The following is a 22,551-nucleotide window of genomic DNA, read 5'->3' as shown; positions in this document are numbered from 1 at the left end:
GTAGTGTTTAATTCTAAAATGAGAAATGGAATGACCTCTTCAATTATGTTCTTAATTCAGGTGAGACCACATCCTGGAAAACTCCTCAAATATATGATAGACTTTTTTTTTTTAAGTATAAAAAAATTCCACTGGTCAGTGTATCTGTATTTGTGAATATCTGAATATGTATATGTGGGAGACAGAGAAAGATATTTACTTTTCCTTCTTTGGAAGGAAATCTTGTTTTCATAATTTATATTTATTTACTGTCTCACCACATTAAAACACACACACACTGATTAACACTACTAAGAGAGTTGATACCCTTTTCTCTTCAACTTGGCGCCATGTTTTTCGTGTTTCCCGATCTCACCACAGAATGAGATTGAAATCCTGAAGGCCGAGAATGACCGGCTGAAGGCGGAGACGGGGCACGTCGCGAAGCCCGCTCGGCCCCCGTCCGAGTCCGCCAGCAGCACCTCCTCCTCCTCCTCTCGCCAGTCCTTAGGCCTCTCGCTAAACAATCTGAACATCGCGGAGTCCGTCACCTCAGGTGATTTTGCGCGCACACTGCCTGAGCCAAAGCATGCCTGTGACTTCACAAGCGAGGACACCTCGGATTTGGAGACCCTTGCCCACCGCAGCCCTCACCCATTCCCCCTTCAAAGCGTTAACACCCTCATTCTCAGAGAGAGCCCTTTTTCCTTATAAGTTCATTCTCTGTCATGATCATTTTAAAAGAACATTCTGTGTAAAAGAGTGAAATGCCTTAGAGGTATGGTTTTCATATCATTTTTTAAAACAATATTTGTGCTTGAGAAGTGCTTCCTCCAGGATTACAGATAGGACGAAGGAGTAATATTCTCAGTGACGGTCGTTCGTAGAGCCCCGTGCAATTTGATAGCGTTTTAGGTGCAGGAAGCCCATTTACAGGTGTTTCAGGACCTATGCCTAAATTTGACTAGGTGAGCCTGCGTTTTGCAGCCCAGGGAGAATACAGTTCTCCTCTCTCACCAGACTATAGCTCTATTAAACTGTCACCGAACAGACAAAAAGGAAACACTGGATTCCAGCATTGTGTTCAGAATAAGGGTGCCGATTTAGTCAGTTGCAAATAGAATCATATAACATACCATTGTCTTAATATCTGATGAACTATTCACTTATAAAGTATAAGTGCTCCTTAATTGAGCGCGCACACACAGCATTTAATCATTTTTGAATACATGAAGGACTTGGTTGAGAAACGATTTACGGGAGGATCTGTGGTGATTACAAAGCACAGCCACTAGATGACGCTGGAAAACCAATAATTTGCATGTTCCTGGGCAATTTTAGATCCCATGATAGAACTGAGAAACTTCATAACTTGCCTACACTGAAGATTAGAAAACAAAGATAAGGTGAAAAACACAAACAGATATACAACAAGCTGATACTGATAATATGTTAATAAATCATATCTCTTGCTTCTAAAAGGTCAGAATTTGTAAAATTCTACTAATTATATCTTCCCTTCATGGGGTAAAATGAATGGCCCAAATGCATATGTGCTTTCTTATAAAAGGTAGCTGAAAACTAAAAGGTAAGTAGGAATTCCCTTAAGTTCATGGAAAAGTGTTTTATACCATTTGGCAGGGATTTGGGAAGGAAAATGAATTCTGAGAAAACACATCAAGCCAAAGAAATATTAGTCCCAGTAGCTCAGCTGGTAAAAGAATCAGCCTGCAGTGCCGGAGATCCCGGTTCCATCCCTGGATTGGGAGGGTCCCCTGAAGAAGGGAAGGGCTGCCCACTCCAGTAGTCTGGCCTGGGGAATCCCTATAGACAGAGGAGCCTGGAAGGCTACAGTTCGTGGGGTCACAAAGAGTCAGACAGGACTGAGCACAGCGGAAGAAAAAACAGAGGTTATAGTTAAATGAACTTATAAGTCATTAGGTAAAATAAAGCTATAGAAATATGGTGATAACTTGAATGTATAAATTATCCATGAGGTGTTATCACCACTTTCTTCAAAAGATGGGGGAAGAAAAGAACAAAAACTTTAAATCTGAGGGTCCTGAGCCACATCCTATATGTTGGCTTCTGAGTGATGGATCTGAGAGAAATGAAGTAGGATCCACACCTAACGGCAGTCAGTGCTTTCCTGAGTCCTGGGGCTTCACTTCATAAGGGTTAGTACCTTACAGGATGGCTTAATGGTGGGATTTTATGGCCTGTTACATCATTTTTTTTAGCCCAAGGAAATATGATCAGGTTTGAAGGAGGCAAATTTAGTACTGAAAGTAGTTTAGAAAGAATGGCTATGTAAAAATTATACCACAACTAATGTCTAGGGAAGGCTACGACTCATAAAGGTAGATATAAAATCAAAGAAATTAAATTTACAACTTCTGTGGCCATTTGATGGCCATGATTCAGAATTTGGGACAATTTGGTGATGCAGGATATTTTCTTTTTTAATGTGCTTTATAATTCTCCATTTCATCATTTATTTTATTATTGTATTATTTTCTTCCCTCAGTTATTTTTTAAGTGTGATTTGTGTGTCTGAACTGGCAAAAAAATTAAATAACTTGACATCACTCGACTAGGAGAGCTTTTATTCCCTTCACGATTGTTTCAGTTCAGTTCAGTCGCTCAGTCGTGTCTGACTCTTTGCGACCCCATGAACTGCAGCATGCCAGGCCTCCCTGTCCATCACCAACTCCCGGAGTAAACCCAAACGCATGTCCATCAAGTCGGTGATGCCATCCAACCATCTGATCCTCTGTTGTCCCCTTCTCCTCCTGCCTTCAATCTTTCCCAGCATCAGGGTCTTTTCCAATGAGTCAGCTCTTCGCATGAGGTGGCCAAAGTATTGGAGTTTCAGCTTCAGCATCAGTCCTTCCAGTGAACACCTATCCTGTAGGATGGACTGGTTGGATCTCCTTGCAGTCCAAGGGACAGTCAAGAGTCTTCTCCAACACCACAGTTCAAAAGCATCAATTCTTCGGTGCTCAGCTTTCTTTGTAGTCCAACTCCCACATCCACACATGACTACTGGAAAAACCATAGCCTTGACTAGATGGACCTTTGTTGACAGAGTAATGTCTCTGCTTTTTAACATGTTGTCAATCTACCGCACAATTGCACTCATCTCACATGCTAGTAAAGAAATGCTCAAAATTCTCCAAGCCAGGCTTCAGCAATACGTGAACCATTAACTTCGATATGTTCAAGCTGGTTTTAGAAAAGGCAGAGGAACCAGAGATCAGATTGCCAACTGGATCAATTCCGCTGGATCATTGAAAAAGCAAGAGAGTTCCAGAAAAACATCTGCTTTATTGACTATGCCAAAGCCTTTGACTGTGTGGATCACAATAAACTGTGGAAAATTCTGAAAGAGGTGGGAATACCAGACCACCTGACCTGCCTCTTGAGAAACCTGTATGCAGGTCAGGAAGCAACAGTTAGAACTGGACATGGAACAACAGACTGGTTCCAAATCAGGAAAGGAGTATGTCAAGGCTGTATATTGTCACCCTGCTTATTTAACTTATATGCAGAGTATATCATGAGAAAAGCTGGGCTGGAAGAAGCACAAGCTGGAATCAAGATTGCTGGGAGAAATATCAATAATCTCAGATATGCAGATGACACCACCCTTATGGCAGAAAGTGAAGAGGAACTGAAAAGCCTCTTGATGAAAGTGAAAGAGGAGAGTGAAAAAGTTGACTTAAAGCTCAACATTCAGAAAACTAAGATCATGGCATCTGGTCTCATCACTTCATGGGAAATAGATGGGGAAACAGTGGAAACCATGTCAGACTTTACTTTTTTTGGGCTCCAAAATCACTGCAGATGGTGATTGCAGCCATGAAATTAAAAGACACTTACTCCTTGGAAGGAAAGTTATGACCAACCTAGATAGCATATTAAAAAGCAGAGACGTTACTTTGCCAACCAAGGTCCATCTAGTCAAGTCTATGGTTTTTCCAGTGGTCATGTATGGATGTGAGAGTTGGACTGTGAAGAAAGCTGAGTGCCGAAAAATTGATGCTTTTGAGAAGACTGTTGGAGAAGACTCTTGAGAGTCCCTCAGACTTCAAGGAGATCCAACCAGTCCATCCTAAAGGAGATCAGTCCTGGGTGTTCATTGGAAGGACTGATGCTGAAGCTGAAACTCCAGTACTTCGGCCACCTCATGTGAAGAGTTGACTCATTGGAAAAGACCCTGATGCTGGGAGGGATTGGGGGCAGGAGGAGAAGGGGACAACAGAAGATGAGATGGCTGGATGGCATTACTAACTCAATGGACATGAGTTTGGGTGAACTCCAGGAGTTGGTGATGGACAGGGAGGCCTGGTGTGCTGGGATTCATGGGGTCACAAAAAGTCAGAACGACTGAGCAACTGAACTGAACTGAACTGAGGTTGGTCATAACTTTCCTTCCGAGGAGTAAGCGTCTTTTAATTTCATGGCTGCAATCACCATCTGCAGTGATTTCAGAGCCCCACAAAATAAAGTCAGCCACTGTTCCTACTGTTTCCCCATCTATTTGCCATGAAGTGATGGGGCTGGATGTCATGATCTTAGTTTTCTGAATGTTGAGTTTTAAGCCAACTTTTTCACTCTCCTCTTTCACTTTCATCAAGAGGCTCTTTAGTTCTTCTTTACTTTCTCCCATAAGGGTGGTGTCATCTTCCTATCTGAGGTTATTGATATTTCTGCCAGCAATCTTGATTCCAGCTTGTGCTTCTTCCAGGCCAGTGTTTCTCATGATGTACTCTGCATATAAGTTAAATAAGCAGGGTGACAATATACAGCCTTGATGTACTCCTTGTCCTATTTGGAACCAGTCTTTTGTTCCATGTCAAGTTCTAACTATTGCTACCTGATTGCATACAGGTTTCTCAGGAGGCAGGTCAGGTGGTCTGGTATTCCCATCTCCTCAGAATTTTCCACTGTTTATTGTGATCCACACAGTCAAAGGCTTTGGCACAGTCAATAAAGCAGAAGTAGATGTTTTTCTGGAGCTCTCTTGCTTTTTTGATGATCCAGCAGATGTTGGCAATTTGATCTCTGGTTCCTCTGCCTTTTCTAAAACCAGCTAAGCATCTGGAATTCATGGTTCACATATTGCCAAAGCCTGGCTTGGAGAATTTTGAGCATTACTTTACTAGCGTGTGAGATGAGTGCAATTGTGCGGTAGGTTGAGCATTCCTTGGCATTGCCTTTCTTTGGGATTGAAACGAAAACTGACCTTTTCCAGTCCTGTGACCACTGCTGAGTTTTCCAAATTTGCTGATATATTGAGTGCAGCACTTTCACAGCATCATCTTTTAATATTTGAAGTAGCTCAACTGGAATTCCATCACCTCCACTAACTTTGTTCATAGTGATGCTTCCTAAGGCCCACTTGACTTCACATTCCAGGATGTCTGGCTCTAGGTGAGTGTGAATGATCACACCATCATTTTATCTGGGTCGTGAAGATCTTTTTTGTACAGTTCTTCTGTGTATTCTTGCCGTCTCTTCTTAATATCTTTGGCTTCTATTAGGTCCATACCATTTCTGTCCTTTATTGTGCCTATCTTTGCATGAAATGTTCCCTTTGTAGCTCTAATTTTCTTGAAGAGATCTATAGTGTTTCCTGTTCTTTTGTTTTCCTCTATTTCTTTGCATTGATCATTGAGGAAGGCTTTCTTATCTCTCCTTGCTATTCTTTGGAACTCTGCATGGTTAGTGGGCTCAAACTTGACAATCAGAAGTCCTTTTATGCTGGGGCTTTTTTAACAGAAAAGCTTTGTAGAGTACATGATTAATAAAAAAAAAAAAAAAAGAAGAAGAAGTAGACAAGACAGAGGACAATTGACAGACGTCCAGTTCCTGAAATAATAGTGCATGTTCCATGCATCCAGTGAAGACAGAGGTGTGAAAAGACCTTTGTTTATCTTGTCAGAATTTCGCTTGATTGGAACCAGAATGGCAAAATTTTTATTCTTTTTTTCCAATATGTTGACAGAGGACCATAACTTTTTTTCCCAAAAATAAATAAATAAATAAATAAACCAAAAACAAAACACAAAGAACCCTATCTCAGATTGGCTGTTATTTGTTTTCCGTCGGAGTTGTTTGCTCAGGTGACCATCCCTTCTGTGTCCCGATGAGGAGACCCAGAGTGAGCAGCGGTATTCTCCTCCAACTGTTAATACAAGGAGTTACAGTAGACATACAGAGAAAAGGAGTAATGGTTAGAACAGATGAACTTACTAAATACTGAGGATAAAGTGCTTTAAATGCATTGTCTGTTATGCGCCCAATAACTCTACCAAGCTGATGCTTTTATAACTCATTTTATAGATGAAGAAATCGAGACTTAGGGAAGTGATTACTATAATTAGCTCAGTAAGTGATAGAGCAGGGAATTCATATTCTTTCTTACCATGGTATTCATTCCCAATGCCCAGTATAGTACCTGATTTCTTTGATGCTTAATAAATTATTATTTTAAATAATTATTTTTTAATATTTATGAACAGTTGTGAATAATCGAACAAAGTACTAAAGGTGATTTGGTCATGAATTATAAGATATCTAGATGTGAATTATTAGCCACTTTATTTTGAGAAAAGGAATGAGAATTAAAATGACACTTAAGGAAGAGTTTTGAGCAGGATAAGCAAAAAGATGAAACCAGGAGGATGTTAATCTAGTGAAAAAAAAAAAAAAATAATTCCAGTAAGGGAGATTCTCTTTGACAATTTAAAAATTTCTAGCAAAAAAACTCCTTATTCCTTAAACTCTAAATTTGTTTTTGATTGTTATGGTATTATGGCATTTTTTAAACTCCTTTCTTTGCAAAATTGCATATTCCAATTATTAAAGTAATAGAACCATTTTATTTTCAGAACCCATTTGATGAAATTGTTTCTTAAATATAATGATGCAGTCAAAGTCCTTGTCTCTCTGAATTTACAATTTGAGCAATTGAGTCCTCTTGTCACCAGGCACATGTGATCTTCAACATGTAGCTAAGTTTCCTTTGTCCCCAGAACACTATCTTCATATTAAATATGCCTCTACAATATCATCATTGTCAAAGGAAAACATATGTGGGATAGTTTGCCTTACTCATTCTCCAAACTGAACATTGATCTCATATACTATATTTAAAAAATTACTCTTTAATCACATTTAAAGTTGGTAGTTTAAAGGTTAACTAGCTTTATCATGCTTCTGTAACTCTTAGCTGATTACTAGAAATATCATTTTTGTTTTGAAATTGTGAGCAGAAAGGGGACAGAAAGGGGACAGAAGCAGAAGAGCAATAATTAATATATTTATCCAGGGAAGTATAATGCCATCATTGAAATTCAAAACAGTACCTAAAGTTACAGATATAAGGAAAAGTAGCCATATAGCTGTGTTTGTACCAAATGCTTGAAAATAATTTCAGTTGACAGTCAACCTCAGCACCTTTGCATTCATAATTTCATGGGTTTTGAGCTTGGGTATTTTCAGCTATATAGAAAATCAGATTACTTTTCAATTTGTGGCAATTATGATGGTAACTAAATATTATTCAGGTATTACTCAGACCTGTGCATAACAGGAAAAGAAGCCCCTTATTTCCTCACCTAATGTGATGGCCCAACAGTTGGGGGAAGATCTTTGAAAACAGAAATGAAGTCTTAGATGAAAACTTTAACCCAACCACGGCCACCCATCTTCTTGAAAGCTGAGGTTTTTCACATGTGTTAAGTTAGAATGGATGGCAGAAAAGGTAAATATTCCCGTTGAAAAACGTAAAACTAGGGGGGAGAAAATGATGACAGTAGACAAATCTGAGCTAACGTGATTCTGTTATGTGTGTGTATTTGTGTGTTTCTTTGAAAATTTGGTAGATATTTTGCTGGATGATCCTGGTGATGCAACTGGACATAAAGATGGCCGCAGTGTGAAAATTATAGTCTCCATAAGCAAGGGCTACAGTCGAGCAAAGGTATTTCTTTAATTTTAAGTGCTTTATTACTGTGAATGACCATGAGTCAAATATATTGAAATATGAGTATTTGTCCTGATAAATATACTACCAGCAGTGTTTGTCTTGGCATTGGTTTAATATGTTTCTAAAAGCATGAAAGTTAGGGACTCAAAAGAAATGGCCTCATCCTATAGATAGAAATGTGTCTCCGTACTGCATGTTTATTCACTGAAAACAGTAGCAGTTGTCAGCCACCCTCATTCCTAAAACCTAAAAAAACACACATGGCTTACTTTGACATAAACATCTTATCTAACTAAATACAGGTGATATTTATGATGTATGGTACTGTGTTGCTAGAACTGTCAAGATGGTCTTTTTACAAAGAGGAGATTATAATCTATATGGCTATTCTAGACACTGAAAAGATATATATATTTTGTTAGACTCATTATACCAATGTCCATTAATGCTGCTTGTGTGTATCATTTTTAAGCAAGGCCTTAGCTGAAAAGACAAATATTTAATTTTTCTGGAATCAAATATTGCCTTCAAATTGGCAATGCCATCCTGATCCTAGACTCTTCTTGAAACAAAAAATATTTTTACAAGTTGAAACTGCATTTCAGTGGCCAAAAATACAAATTTGTAAATATCCAATTTTTCTTTTTTTATCAAACAGAAGAGCAAAGAACTTTAGAATTTTAAGATAATTGAAGTATTTAAGTTTGAAAAGTGAGCTAGCAATTGTGAATTTTTTCATTGAGCATATATTCCAAGAATTCTAATGCCATAAGCTTTCTGCTTGAGCTGCATATCTGTGCCTGAATTTCCCATGTGGGTCTTTTTGTAAAAGACTATAATAGTCTCAGTGAAGCTTGAAGATCTCTGATTTAAAAGCAACTGCTTAAGAGCACTGTAAGCATGTCCATTTTGACTCAGTTACATTAGGAAAACAAGTTTTCTTTTTCAAAATAATTCTGAAAGACAATATTTCTGAATGTTAAGAAGTAGTTGTCTTAGTCTTCTTGAGTTAGCATAACAAAATACTACATATTGGATGGCTTAAACAATGGAAATTTGTTTTCTCCTGGTTATTAACTCCAAGCTCAAGGTGCTGTCTGGTTTGGTGGAAAAGGGCTTTCTCTTTGGGTTGCAAATGGAACCTTCCTGGCTATGTCCTGGGGAGAGGGAGAGATCTCTCTCTTACTTCCCCTACTTAGAAGGCTACTGAATCTATGATGTCAGACCCACTCTCATGACCTAATTTAACTCTTATTCCCTCTTGCTGACTCCATTTCCAAACACCATCAGTTGACAGTTGTGGTTTTAATATATGAATTTGAGTGGAAAAAGAATGTTCAGTCTATAACAGTAGTTTAAAAATAACAGTGGTTTTGCTATGAATTTCGAACTTTTTTTTAAACAAATATTGGTTTCAGGTTATATCTAAGTAGTGGTGATAATGATTTTCCCTTATAGAGTTAAATGTTATAGATGAAGAAATGGAGGTCTGAGCCAGCTAAATGACTTGACCTAACATCACTTTTCTTAATTACATGGTAGATGTAGTTTCACTTTAGACTTTCATATTTGAAAAGTAAGCTAACCAGTTTAATAGTTTTGCTATGAAATGAGCCATGTTTATATTTAAAACCCAAAAACCCTACCAAAAAAAAAAAAATCAAGTAAATGAAAGTCTTTGGGTTTTGAGATACAATTTTGAAGATTCTCCAAGAATCTTCAAGGATTTCTTGTAATCCTGTAGGATATCCTGGCAAGTATTCTAAATATTGAATTTTCTGATAAATTCAGAGAGGAACCTGAGTTGTGAATATATGAATGCCATACTACCATGGATAACTTATTTTTCAAATTTGGATTCGATTTTAGAGATAATCTAAATACAAAATAATAAACTGAGTTTTGGACTTAACATTTAGATTGCAAAAACAGTAAGATGAGATTTTAGGACTCAAGATATAGTTCTATTGCATCTCTATCACCATCTCCTTCCCACCAAGCTGCTCCTCTTCAGAAAAGTACCTGCTCGCTAAAATGGAAGACTGTTCTCTCCTGGACCTTTCCTTTCTACTGAACAGGTCATGAATCAGTTTTCCTTGGCCATACCACTTCATCTAACCTCTTTCTCTCTTGTTTTGTTGCTATTCCTGTTACTTTGCTTGTTAGTTAATTAGTTACTTTGGTTGCTTTGTTTGCTGGGGTATTTTGTATAATTCACTGTATATGTCTATTATTATATAAACCAAAAGTTTGATATATATTTTAGTGTTAATCACCACCAATATTAATATTTTTAGTAGATATAACAAAACAAGATACAGTTGGGTTTTATCTTATTTTATTTTGATCTTACTTAGGATCAGAAGTCTCAGGCATATTTGATAGGATCCATTGGTGTTAGTGGAAAAACCAAGTGGGATGTCCTAGATGGTGTAATTAGACGTCTCTTTAAGGTACGTTGTACAAGATATCCTAATACTAATTTTCAAACGTGTTTCATTTTGGATGCTTCCCTTAACTTTAATGGCATGTCCCTATCTGCTTTTCCTCTCCTGCATTTTAAATATTAAGGAAAGTTTTCTCTTTATGCTGTGTGATATTAATAGTTATTGTAGCACCCAATTCTAAAATTCTTGACAGCTAGTTTCATATCCCCATGAATTTTACACTGGTAGCAGAGTTGTACCTCTGTTTTGACTTTGCTCTTTGTGTATACAATTTTAGGAATATGTGTTCAGAATTGATACCTCCACTAGCCTTGGTCTGAGCTCTGACTGCATTGCCAGCTACTGTGTAGGAGATTTAATTAGATCCCATAGCCTAGAAGTGCCTGAGCTGCTGCCTTGTGGATACCTTGTTGGTGATAATAACGTCATCACTGTGAACCTGAAAGGTAAAAATAAAATTGGAAAAAAAAACCCACAATTGCATTTTTACCAATGTTTATTTTCCTTTTTTTTTTTTTTTTTTGCAGTTTTACTTTAAATTTTCATATTTGAAAAGTAGGCTAACTACTTTAATAGTTTGGGTATGAAATGAACCATATTTATATTAAAAACACAAAAATCCAACTAAAAACAGAAAATCAAGTAAATTAAAGTCTTTGAGTTTTGAGATGTGATTTTGAAGATTCTCGAGGACTCACAGAGGAATGTGATGCATCAAATTTCAAATTTCTAGGTTTTCTACGTTATCCTCTTTGATTTAGGGGAGATTTCTAAAAGTTTATTGTGTATTCTAAGGTAATATATTCATCCCTATACCTTCAATTTTGAAATATATATACTCAACAAGGGCTTCCCCGGTAGCTTAGATGGTAAAAAAAAAATCTGCCTGCAATGCAGGAGGCCCAAGTTTGATCCGTGGGTTGGGAAGATCCCTTGGAGAAGGGAATAGCTACCCAGTCAAGTGATCTCTCCTGGAGAATCCCATGGACAGAGGAGCCTGGCAGGCTACAATCCATGGGGTCACAAAAAGTTGGACGCAATGAAAAGACTAAGCACAAAAAAAAAAACAAAAAAAAAAGAAAAGACTAAGCACATATTCAGTGAATACCCACTGGGGATAGAGAATGGAAGTTAACAACCAGGGATGAGAAATTCTTTTGCTTTGAACAATGTGATTATTTCCAGGCAAATGGAATATCTCAGGCATCCTTGTCTCCATAATTTATCGTTCACATATGTTAATGAGTTCAGAACACATCTATGTAACAATGGATTAATAGAGAGATTTGTCAATATTTGATTTTATGATTAAGACAGTTGAGTTAGTAAAAGAAGATACTCTTGCTCTCCTTAATTCCTTGCCAAATATCACAATATATATCCTTCAAAAGCTTAAGTGATGGTGTAGCAGGGATGTACAGTGAGAGCTAGAAGGAAGTAAAGAGAAGGAGAAAAGAGGAAGAAAGAGGAACACATATTTATACATTTTATTTTAATTTTTATATTTATGCTTAGCAAAACTACCACCTTCAAAGAGAAGGATGGTTCTTGATAGAATTCACAGTAATGCTTCCATTTCTCTGTGAAAACATAAGTGGGAAGCATGAAGTAGGCAGGGGAGAGAGTCTCAGGAAAAGCAAATGGCTTGCTTTCATTCATATGTTCACTCTGCCTTATTACTGATGTTTTCTGTCTTAAAATAGCAAGACATGTTTGTGAGACAGAAATGTCAAGGAAAGTCTCTTGCAAGGATTGTTACTCCTATGGCTAACAAAGCCCAGTTGCCAGTTGACACTTTTTTAAAGTCTAGCTTATGTAGAACCATAAGCCATTCTCTTCCCTTTGTTTCTCCCTTCAGGGGTAGAAGAAAACAGTTTGGACAGTTTTGTTTTTGATACTCTGATTCCTAAACCAATTACCCAAAGATACTTTAACTTGTTGATGGAGCATCACAGAATTATACTCTCAGGACCTAGTGGTACTGGAAAGACCTACTTAGCACACAAACTTGCTGAATATGTAATAACCAAATCTGGGAGGAAAAAAACAGAGGATGCAATTGCCACTTTTAATGTGGACCACAAGTCTAGTAAGGTAAGTCACAGACTCCTAAGACAGCTACTGCTATTTATCCATAAGTGTATTACTCAGCTAAGCTTTAAGATTATATGAAACTTCCATATTGTGCATGGAAAAGTGTCTATCTCATTGGCTAAGGCTAGAATCTGGAGAATGAATAAACCCTATTTTGTGAATTTGAATAAGACTGCTCAGTGGCATTCAGTTATCTAGTACTTCACACACATAGAGAATTTACAGAAGAACAGAACAAGGTCTCTATTGTCTGATTTCTCTTAGACATCCATTTAGGAAGTGTTACAACAAAAAGAGATCCATGCAAATACTATAGAAGCAAGAGGCCAGAACTCTTCCTGGAGGAATCAGAGCTTTACACAAGTCAGTATCTGCTCTGGGTCATAATGAACAACGAATTAAGTGGAATATTGCAGCAATGGAAATTTGGGTATAATTAAAATATTCTAAGCAGAAATTCTGGGAGCAGAAATTTGTTCACATCATATTTCTATAGGATTTCTGTGTAGGAACTTTAGGAAATTGAATAGTATTCCATTTCACCATCAACTAAGGTCTCAGTCAGTTCAGTTCAGTTCAGTTGCTCAGTCATGTTCTTTGCAACCCCATGGACTGCAGCACGCCAGGCTTCACTGTCCATCACCAACTTCCGGAGTTTACCCAAACTCATCTCCATTAAGTTGGTGATGCCGTCCAACCATGTCATCCTCTGTCGTCCCTTTCTCCTGCCACCTTCAATCTTTCCCAGCATCAGGGTCTTTTCCAATGAGTCAGTTATTGGCATTAGGTGGCCAAAGTATTGCAGTTTCAGCTTTAGCATCGGTCCTTACAATGAATATTCAGGACTGATTTCCTTCAGGATGGACTGGTTGGATCTCCTTGCAGTCCAGGGGACTCTCAAGAGTCTTCTCCAACACCACAGTTCAAAAGCACCAATTCCTCAGTGCTCACCTTTCCTTATGGTCCAACTCTCACATCCATACATGACTACTGGAAAAACCATAGCTTTGATTAGAGAGATGTTTGCTGGCAAATAACATCTCTGCTTTTTAATATGCCATCTAGTTTGGTCATAGCTTTTCTTCCAAGGAGCAAGCATCTTTTAATTTAATGGCTGCAGTCACCATCTGCAGTGATTTTGGAGCCCCAAAATATAAAGTCTGTCACTGTTTCCGTTGTTTTCCCATCTATTTGCCATGAAGTGATGGGACTGGATGCCATGATCTTAGTTTCCTGAATATTGAGTTTTACCAACTTTTTCACTCTCTTCTTTCAATTTCATCAAGTTCCTCTTCATTTTCTGCCATAAGGGTGGTGTCATCTGTGTATCTGAGGTTATTGATATTTCTCCCAGCAATCTTGATTCCAGCTTGTGCTTCATCCAGCCCAGCATTTCTCATGACGTACTCTGCATATAAGTTAAATAAGCAAGGTGACAATATGCAGCCTTGACGTTCTCCTTTCCCGATTTGGAACCAGTCAGTTGTTCCATGTCCATTTCTAACTGTTGCTTCTTGACCTTTATATGGATTTCTCAGGAGGCAGGTCTCTTGAAGAATTTTCCACAGTATTGTGATCCACACAGTCAAAGGCTTTAGCGTAGTCAATAAAGCAGAAATAGATGTTTTTCTGGAACTCTATTGCTTTTTTGATGATCCAACGGATGATGGCGATTTGATCTCTTGTTCCTCTGCCTTTTCTAAATCCAGCTTGAATATCTGGAAGTTCATGGTTCACATACTGTTGAAGCCTGGCTTGGAGAATTTTGAGCATTACTTTGCTAGTGTGTGAGATGAGTCTATACTAAGGTCTAGTATACCAGAATTATCATCCTGAATACTCTCAGCTCTTAAATAGTCATGAGGGGATATAAAATTCAGCTAGTACTTCCATATACTCCAAGCAAAATAAACAATTTTAAAAAGAAAATAGTTGATGCCTAACATATCTCTAACACGGGGCTAAACTTTTACTGATAGTTACTAATTACATTCTCAGTCAGCGCAGTCTGAGCTTCTCTTAGGAAACTGCATCTGTTATCAGCAATGCCTCGAAGTTACCCAGATGACTCTAGGCCACTGGGATTTTTTTTTTCAAAAATGACCTGGTTAAATGGTCTAAACTGACCCAGTCTCACAGTAACCTCCCTCCTACAAATATTTAGAAAATAAACATGACTCCCCAAAGCAGCCCAAAACCACTAAATTCTTGAAAGATGTTTAATTTCTTGAACAAAAATGCCTGAATAGTTCATCAAGTTCATGACACCGACCAACTGTGGAACCTAGGGCTGATTCTTGAATTTCTTTGTGCCTCAGTTTTCCCAGCTATAAAATGGGGGAAATAGTGAAGTTGTGTTAAGGACTAAAGGAGTGACTGTCTGTGAGACAGAGAGAGAAAGACAGAGAGAGAGAGACAAATAGAAGCAGGGAAACAGAATAGTACACATAGCAAGCACTGTCTAAGGGTTGCCCACAGTTACTAATTATAGCTCTTGGCTCCAAAGAGTATTTCTTATACAAATACACACAGACCCACACAGACCACCCACCCCTGTGACACACACAGACCTTTGTTCACATTGTCTTATATGTATTTTTCAAGGAGAACAGAGTTGTGTATAAGGCATGATGTTATCTCCTAATGTTGACTCAATAGAGCACGTGAATTCTGACTACATCCTTGGAATTCAGCACTATTCAGTTGCTGACGAACCAAACAGTCTCATTTCAGGTAGAGAGACATGGCACGTGAGACGGAATATTAAACTCTTCTCTAAGTAAAAGCAGAAGACACAGTTGTTTGTTTGCTTCAGCCTACGTATTTAAAGCCTCCAGTGAATTCTGGGTCTCCTCATAGCTTTATTTAAAAGCTTTAACATATTTTGTTTCTTTTCAGCCAAAATGATAGAATTGACATATCTTAACTACTGATTTTTCCTTAATGTTAATGTGAAAGAGCTCTTTAGAAGTTACCTCCTTTCTGAAAAAAAAGCAACTGGTTGGAAAGTAGGAGAAGAATAGATTTATTAGAGGAAATGGTACTCTGATAAAGTTGGAGAATCACTTAAAGTCAAATTGTGAGTCAAATTAACCGGCCTTCCTCAGGATACAATTTGACATGCTAAAATAAAGTAGGGTAACTTACATTAGTTCTAAATTTTGCCTCATTCCATAGTACACTGTTATATCTAAGTTATTTTTATTTCAGTTAAAAAATGTTTAGTGCTTGGAGATATTTTTAAGCAATAACAATTTATATGGCCTTTAAAATTTGAGCAAATACAGCCAGCACTCTCATTTTCTAGTTTTTCTGAATAAAATCACTTGTGCCATTATGAGGTCAGTTTAATCTTTTTTATTATAAAGTAATAAAGCATGACAAAAGTGAACAGAATGAATGATGCTAGAAAACAGTTATAGGAAGAAATCCACAGACAAATCACATAGCATTCGTCACCAAGAAAGCGCAAAATACAACTAACAAATGTTTATTATTTCTCTATGATTGTAAGATTTGAATGAGCTGTCAGCAATGCTGGATGCCAGGTCCTGGCCAGAGAATTTGGCCAGTTCTTGCCACAATGTTAGAGAATTCACAGTTATTTTCATGGAGTTGATGGTATGTGAGAGTGGTATAGGAGATGGGGATGGCAGGTTAGAACTGTGGGAGGCACAGCTAAGTGTCGGTTTACTAAAGTAAATGGTGAATTAGGTGTGAGGTCAATGACTTCCCTGAGAAACCGAGCTTCGTAACTGCTGACATGCTTTGTGCTATGCCTCGGATAGCTCTGAAGGGACAAAGGCGCAAAGTACTCACTGATTCCAAAAAAGTCCAACAATAAACCATCAAATGAGAAAAAACCTTTTCATGTTTTTGGTGTCTCTGCATTTTACATTCTGCCCCTCTTCCCTTTCTTCAAGCCCTCTCTTGAGCTGCCAGCTGGAATATTTTGACTGAAAGCAGAACACATAAACAGTTACACTTTGTGACATTTGATATAGTGGGCCCAGAAGGCTAGAGATGGATTTAGTAAAGAATATGTGGCCAGCTGAAGCCATTTGGAATGTTAGGTGGGAAAAGATCAGAAAGCTGGACTTGGCAGATTCATTTTGAGTGTGTCTAGAGTCAAAATGAGGGGAAGCAGTGATGAATAGTTTTTATGCAACTGCTGTGTTCTGTGTATATTTTCAAAGTATGGGATTAATCTCATTATCAATATCCATCTGGTAGATATACCTGGTTTTTTTTTTTTTTCTGCCTTATTAGATCTTGGACATGAAACTCCTAATGCTAATTCATCAATATTTCAATCCAAGATTTTACCCCAGTTAAGCTAGGGTGAAGATCATGAAGGGGTTTAAAAATGGGGTTTAAAAAAAAAGACTCAATTTATATGACTGAATTATTTGTATTTGCCTATTTCTACTTCTGACTGAATGATTCCCAAAGGAATCAGCTACCAGTCTCAAGACAAAAGAGAACTGTAATAGAATCTTATAGCCCTATTTTTTCAGAAATTACCCAGTGATTTCTTATTTACCAAATCCAAGTCAAGCTTCTCCACCTCCCTTTTCCCACCTCCCTCCCCCAACCGCCTCCCTGCTTCACCTCCTCCCCTTCCTCCTCTCCCCTCGCCTACCTCCTCCTTTCTCTCTTTTGATTTATGTATACCAGATTACTATAATTGATCCCCCTTTCTAGAAATTGTTCTCATTTTCATGATTATGGAATTCACTCCTTGTTTCCCTCCTACCTTCTAGCAAGCTCCTTCTTAGTGTCGTCCACTGACTGTTTTTCCTTCACCTTCCAGTGAATGAAAATATTCCTCACCATTCTCTTCTCCCTCACATCTGTTCTTATCTGGATAGCTCCCTTGTTTGAACTTAATAGTGTCCAGTTGGACACTATTAGCCATGCCCGTCTTCCATATGATAGACACTTCTGTTAGCTTACAGATAAGTTTCCATTAGCATAGTAAATATGCATGTTTAGAAATGCCAATTTCAACTCTGAAAATGTATCACAAATGCATCTTCTTCTATCCATCTCGGCTGCCACCACCCTCCCATCCAAATGAACACTCTATCACTTACCTGGGCTACTGCAGTTGCTTACTAACTGCTTGATTTACAACTTCCATTAAATTCCAATTCTCTCTCTCTGTCTCTTTTTGCTTTCACATCGTGGAAATAGAATGTCTTTTCATAATTAAAAGCTGACCACTTTAAAATCCAGCAGTGACTCCCCATTGCTGTCTGCTCTAGGTCAAAAATCTTCCCATACTTCTGTTATTCCTCTGGAGTCCCACAGTGTGTCTTGGCTTCAGCAATTTCGGTATTCTCTTGGCTGATTTCTCTTCTTCCTTTACAATATACTTGTTGTTCAGTTGCCCAGTTGTGTCTGACTCTTTGTGACTCCATGGACTGCAGCAGGCCAGGCCTCCCTGTCCCTCACCATCTCCTGAAGTTTGCCCAAGTTCATGTCCCTTGTATCAGTGATGATGCCACCCAACAATCTCATCCTCTGATGCCCTCTTCTCCTTCTGCCCTCCATCTGTCCCAGCATCAGGGACTTTTCCAACGAGTCAGCTATTCACATCGGATGACCAAAATACTGGAATTTCAGCTCAGCATCAGTCCTTCCAACGAATATTCAGGGTTGATTCCCCTTAAGATTGATGGTTTGATCTCCTTGCTGTCTAGGGGACTCTTAGGAGTCTTCTCCAGCACCACAGTTCAGAGGCATCTGTTCTTCACCTCCCCACCTTCTTGATGGTCCAACTCTCACAACTGTACATGACCACTGGGAAGACCATTGCCTTGACTATACGGACCTTTGTCGACAGAGTAATGTTTCTGCTTTTCAACACACTGTCTAGGTTTGTCATAACTTTCCTGCCAAGAAGCAAACATCTTCTGATTTCATGGCTGCAGTCACCATTCGAAGTGATTTTAGGGCCCCAGAAGAGGAAATATGACACTACTTCCACCTTTTCCTCCTCTATTTACCATGAAATAATGGGGCTGGATGCCATGATCTTGGTTTTTTTCTTAGTATTTAGTTTTAAGCTGGCTCTTTCACTCTCTTCCTTCACCCTCATCAAGAGGCTCTTTAGTTCCTGTTTGCCTGTTTCTTTCTGCCATTAGGGTGGTATCATCCACATATCTGAGGTTGTGGCTATTTCTCCCACCTATGTTGATTCCAGCTGGTAACTCATCCAGCCCACCTTTTCTCATGATGTGCTCAGAGTATAGAGTTAAACAATATATTTACCTCACTTCAAAATCATGATTCTGGCTACATTACGCAGATCTCCAAAATAGTCAATGTTTCTTCACTGTCAGTAGGAAAAGTTCAGTAGTCTTAGCAATCATTCAAAGTTGCAAACTTTTCTTTCCAATTTATTTACAACTCTTTCACAAAACACATACTACTAGTTCTTTCCTACGTGGAGCTCATATTTTTGTGTTTTGCCTTTATCTCTATGTGGAAAGCTAGTCTTCCATTTTTAAGCATCAAAATATTGCCTAACCTTTAGAATAAAAAGTTAATAGCAAATAGTACTGCCATCAGAAAGTCTTTCCCAGAAGCCACAAGTAACCTTTATATGCAGTGAACAAAATCTTTGTTGTATACTCTTTTGAGGTAATGTATTATTTTCCACTGTGAATTGTAGTTATCTGCATATTGTATGTGCCTAACCTACTCAAGGCAGTAAGCATCTTGATTGGTTTTTCCATTTCTAATTTATCATCCTGTCCTTCAAGCATCTCCATTAAAAGACACTTGCTCCTTGCAAGTAAAGCTATGACACCTACACAGCATATTAAGAAGCAGAGACATTACTTTGCTAACAAAAGTCCATATAGTCAAAGCTATGGTTTTTCCAGTAGTCATGTATGGATGTGAGAGTTGTACCATAAAGAAGGCTGAGCACTGAAGAATTGATGCTTTTGAACTGTGATGTTGAAGAAGACTCTTGAGAGTCCCTTGGACTGCAAGGAGATCAAACCAGTCAATCCTAAAGAAAATCAACACTGAATATTCATTGGAAGAATTGATGCTGAAACTGAAGCTCCAGTACTCTGGCCACCTGATGCTAAGAGCTGACTTATTAGAAAAGATCCTGGTGATGGGAAAGATTGAAGGCAGGAAGAGAAGGGGACAGCAGAGAATGAGATGATTAAATGGCGTCACCGATTCAATGGATATAAGTTCAAGCAAGTTCTGAGAGTTGGTGAAGAACAGGGGAGCCTGGTGTGCTACAGTCCATGGGGTCACAGAGAGTCAGACATGACTGAGCTACTGAACAACGACAAATCCTTCATATATATGTTTTCTTTGATAAATTCTCTACCCTTGTCAAAACAGCAGCAGCATATGAATGGTGTTTGTGTTTATATAGTAAAATCCAAATTTCTCTGCATGGATTCAGTCTTTTCTGTTTTCTCTCATTGATCACTGCTACCATGTACCATTTTCTGCAAAAGCAGACCACTAGTATTTCTCCAAACACATCACACACTCATATCTTCCAGCTCTTCTGCTTTACTCCTTATTCTTCTGTTATACCTCCCACCCCCATAGCCTATTTCTCTGAGCCTTAAATCTGAAGTAGATCTCTCTCTTTAGTTTTTCTATAGTGCTTTGTGCATTTCACTTATCACACTGCACTGTGATTTACTTATTGGCCTGCCCTTTTGTCTGTCAACTCTAATGCCTGGAATGTAGAAGTAAGCTCTAAATCCTGGATGCCAGAGTACCTGGCACAAAGTAGGCACTTGCTAAATCTGTGTTGAAAGAATAAAAAACTACATACTTATCATTTGGAATTCTATTCATTATTTTCAAAATCCATCATGAAATTGATTTTAACCCTGCTCAAGATTTACAAATTGAAAATGTCATTGTAAATATGCAAATATTATGGAAATGCTCTTACTGATTAGGATAATTCTAAGAAACCTAATTATGTTTCTGGCCTACCCATCTGTGACAGCAATCAGTGAACTGGTTATCATATTTAGATTAAAAGCTATTAGAAAGGAAAAATACCTGTAAAGAACCAAGAAACTTAATAAATGTTAAATGCTAATGTCAAGTGACCCAATGAAATATAACAACTTTTGTCATTGTTTTAAACTACAACAGTTGCATGCAGATAACAAATAAGTCAATCAAACAACCAACCAACCACAGTTTTATTTGAGTCCCAGGGCTGTATTTTCAGATGCACCTCATCAAAATGATTAAGACGTTTAGAGACTAAGTGGAAATTTAGGGGTATCATTTTGGATTTAGTCTATACCTCAAATTATAAGGCTTGCTAAAATCCATTTTTATAATTATATCAAAAGTAAGAATGGAGTCTCAATATTTATGGTTTACCATAAGAGCTCATATCAAGAAATCTTTTTTTTTTTTTTTTTTGCCTTTCTTCCAGGGAGAGAACAACTGAGAAATATGTCCTTGTGTTTACAGTTTTATATTGGCTTCAGATGTTCTGTACTGGCTTTTCTCTTTCCTTTAAAAATGTACACTTTCAACATTATATGTTTTTTGCTTTGTAGAATAAGATTTTATATCTATGAGTTTTAATCACAGAAATCAGATGGAAGACAAAATGCATTATTCCTAAATTATGAATTGCTTACCATTAGTATGAATTTATCATTGATGTGTTTGTTTTCTTTATTTTTTAAAGGAATTGCAACAGTATCTAGCTAACCTGGCTGAACAATGCAGTGCTGATAATAATGGTGCAGAGCTTCCAGTTGTAATAATTCTAGATAATCTTCATCATGTGGGCTCTTTGAGTGATATCTTCAATGGTTTTCTCAACTGTAAATACAATAAATGGTATGCTTGAAATATTTTGAATGATCAAGTATGAAAAGTGGTGATCAAATTTGCATTCTTGTGCCTTTATTCCTTTTAAGACCTATAGTGGATGCCGTTCGGAGAAGGCAATGGCACCCCACTCCAGTACTCTTGCCTGGGAAATCCCATGGACGGAGGAGCCTGGTAGGCTGCAGTCCATGGAGTCGCGAAGAGTCGGACACGACTGAGCCACTTCACTTTCACTTTTCACTTTCATTCATTGGAGAAGGAAATAGCAACCCACTCCAGTGTTCTTGCCTAAAGAATCCCAGGGACGGCGGAGCCTGATGGGCTGCCGTCTATGGGGTCGCACAGAGTCGGATACAACTGAAGCGACTTAGCAGCAGCAGCAGCAGTGGAGGCCATTAATTTGAGAAGCCTTCATTACTATTATACCATGTTTACAAAGAATTTCTGTGTATCCCTTATAACGTCTATTTATTCATTCAACAACTGTGTCCCAGGTGCTTTTTAGCAATAGTATTTACTTGATGATATTAACTTCTACATGTATGATAAAAGTCTGGAAGACTATTGTCAACAAGAGAATGTTTGAATCAGAAATATTAAGAACTAGAACGAGGCTATGTGATGTGATATGAAAGTCCCTCAGTTATGTCCAACTCTTTGTGACACCATGGACTATACAGTCCATGGAATTCTCCAGGCCAGAATACTAGAGTGGGTAGCCTTTCCCTTCTCCAGTATATCTTCCCAACCCAGGGATCGAACCCAGGTTTCCCACATTGCAGGTGGATTCTTTACCAGCCGAGCCACAAGGGAAGCCCTATTATTGACTATTATCAATAACAGAATGTTTGAATCAGGGAAATTAAGAACTAGAACAAGGCTATAGAACTGTTTCATTTTTAGTCCATGGTAAAGTTTAAATTCAACTTTCCTATAGAAGTAAATTTATTACATTCAGATATACCTTTGTCCTTAGTGATTCTAATGTTTAACTATTTACATGAGATAAAAGGTTAAAGTAGGGTATAAAAAATCTGAAAATATTTTTAAGATTCACTGTAGTATGATCTCTAAAAAAGAACATGTAAGAACAACTGCATAAATGTTAGTTTCAATGGTGCAAGTATCCCAGTTATCTCTGCTAGAAATATGAAATAATAAAGGAAAAATTAATGAATTGGA

The 22,551-nt window shown here is 37.9% G+C and overlaps 1 protein-coding gene across 10 annotated transcripts in view; it reads left to right on the top strand.

Annotated features, from left to right (window-relative positions):
* The window catches only part of NAV3 (neuron navigator 3), an 879,706-nt gene that overhangs the window by 842,467 nt on the left and 14,688 nt on the right, over positions 1-22,551 (top strand). For all 10 annotated transcript variants that reach the window (XM_043446408.1, XM_043446407.1, XM_043446415.1 and 7 more), the window contains 6 exons: positions 361-535; positions 7,872-7,969; positions 10,333-10,428; positions 10,700-10,868; positions 12,281-12,516; positions 21,224-21,378. In XM_043446408.1, coding sequence (XP_043302343.1) covers positions 361-535; positions 7,872-7,969; positions 10,333-10,428; positions 10,700-10,868; positions 12,281-12,516; positions 21,224-21,378 — 929 coding nt within the window. The remainder of the gene's footprint in view (positions 1-360; positions 536-7,871; positions 7,970-10,332; positions 10,429-10,699; positions 10,869-12,280; positions 12,517-21,223; positions 21,379-22,551) is intronic.

This window comes from Cervus canadensis, chromosome 25 (assembly GCF_019320065.1).
Source record: "Cervus canadensis isolate Bull #8, Minnesota chromosome 25, ASM1932006v1, whole genome shotgun sequence".
Classification (NCBI taxonomy): Eukaryota; Metazoa; Chordata; class Mammalia; order Artiodactyla; family Cervidae; genus Cervus; species Cervus canadensis.
The sequence above is the reverse complement of the archived record's forward strand: the minus strand, read 5'-3'. Positions and strand labels throughout refer to the sequence as shown.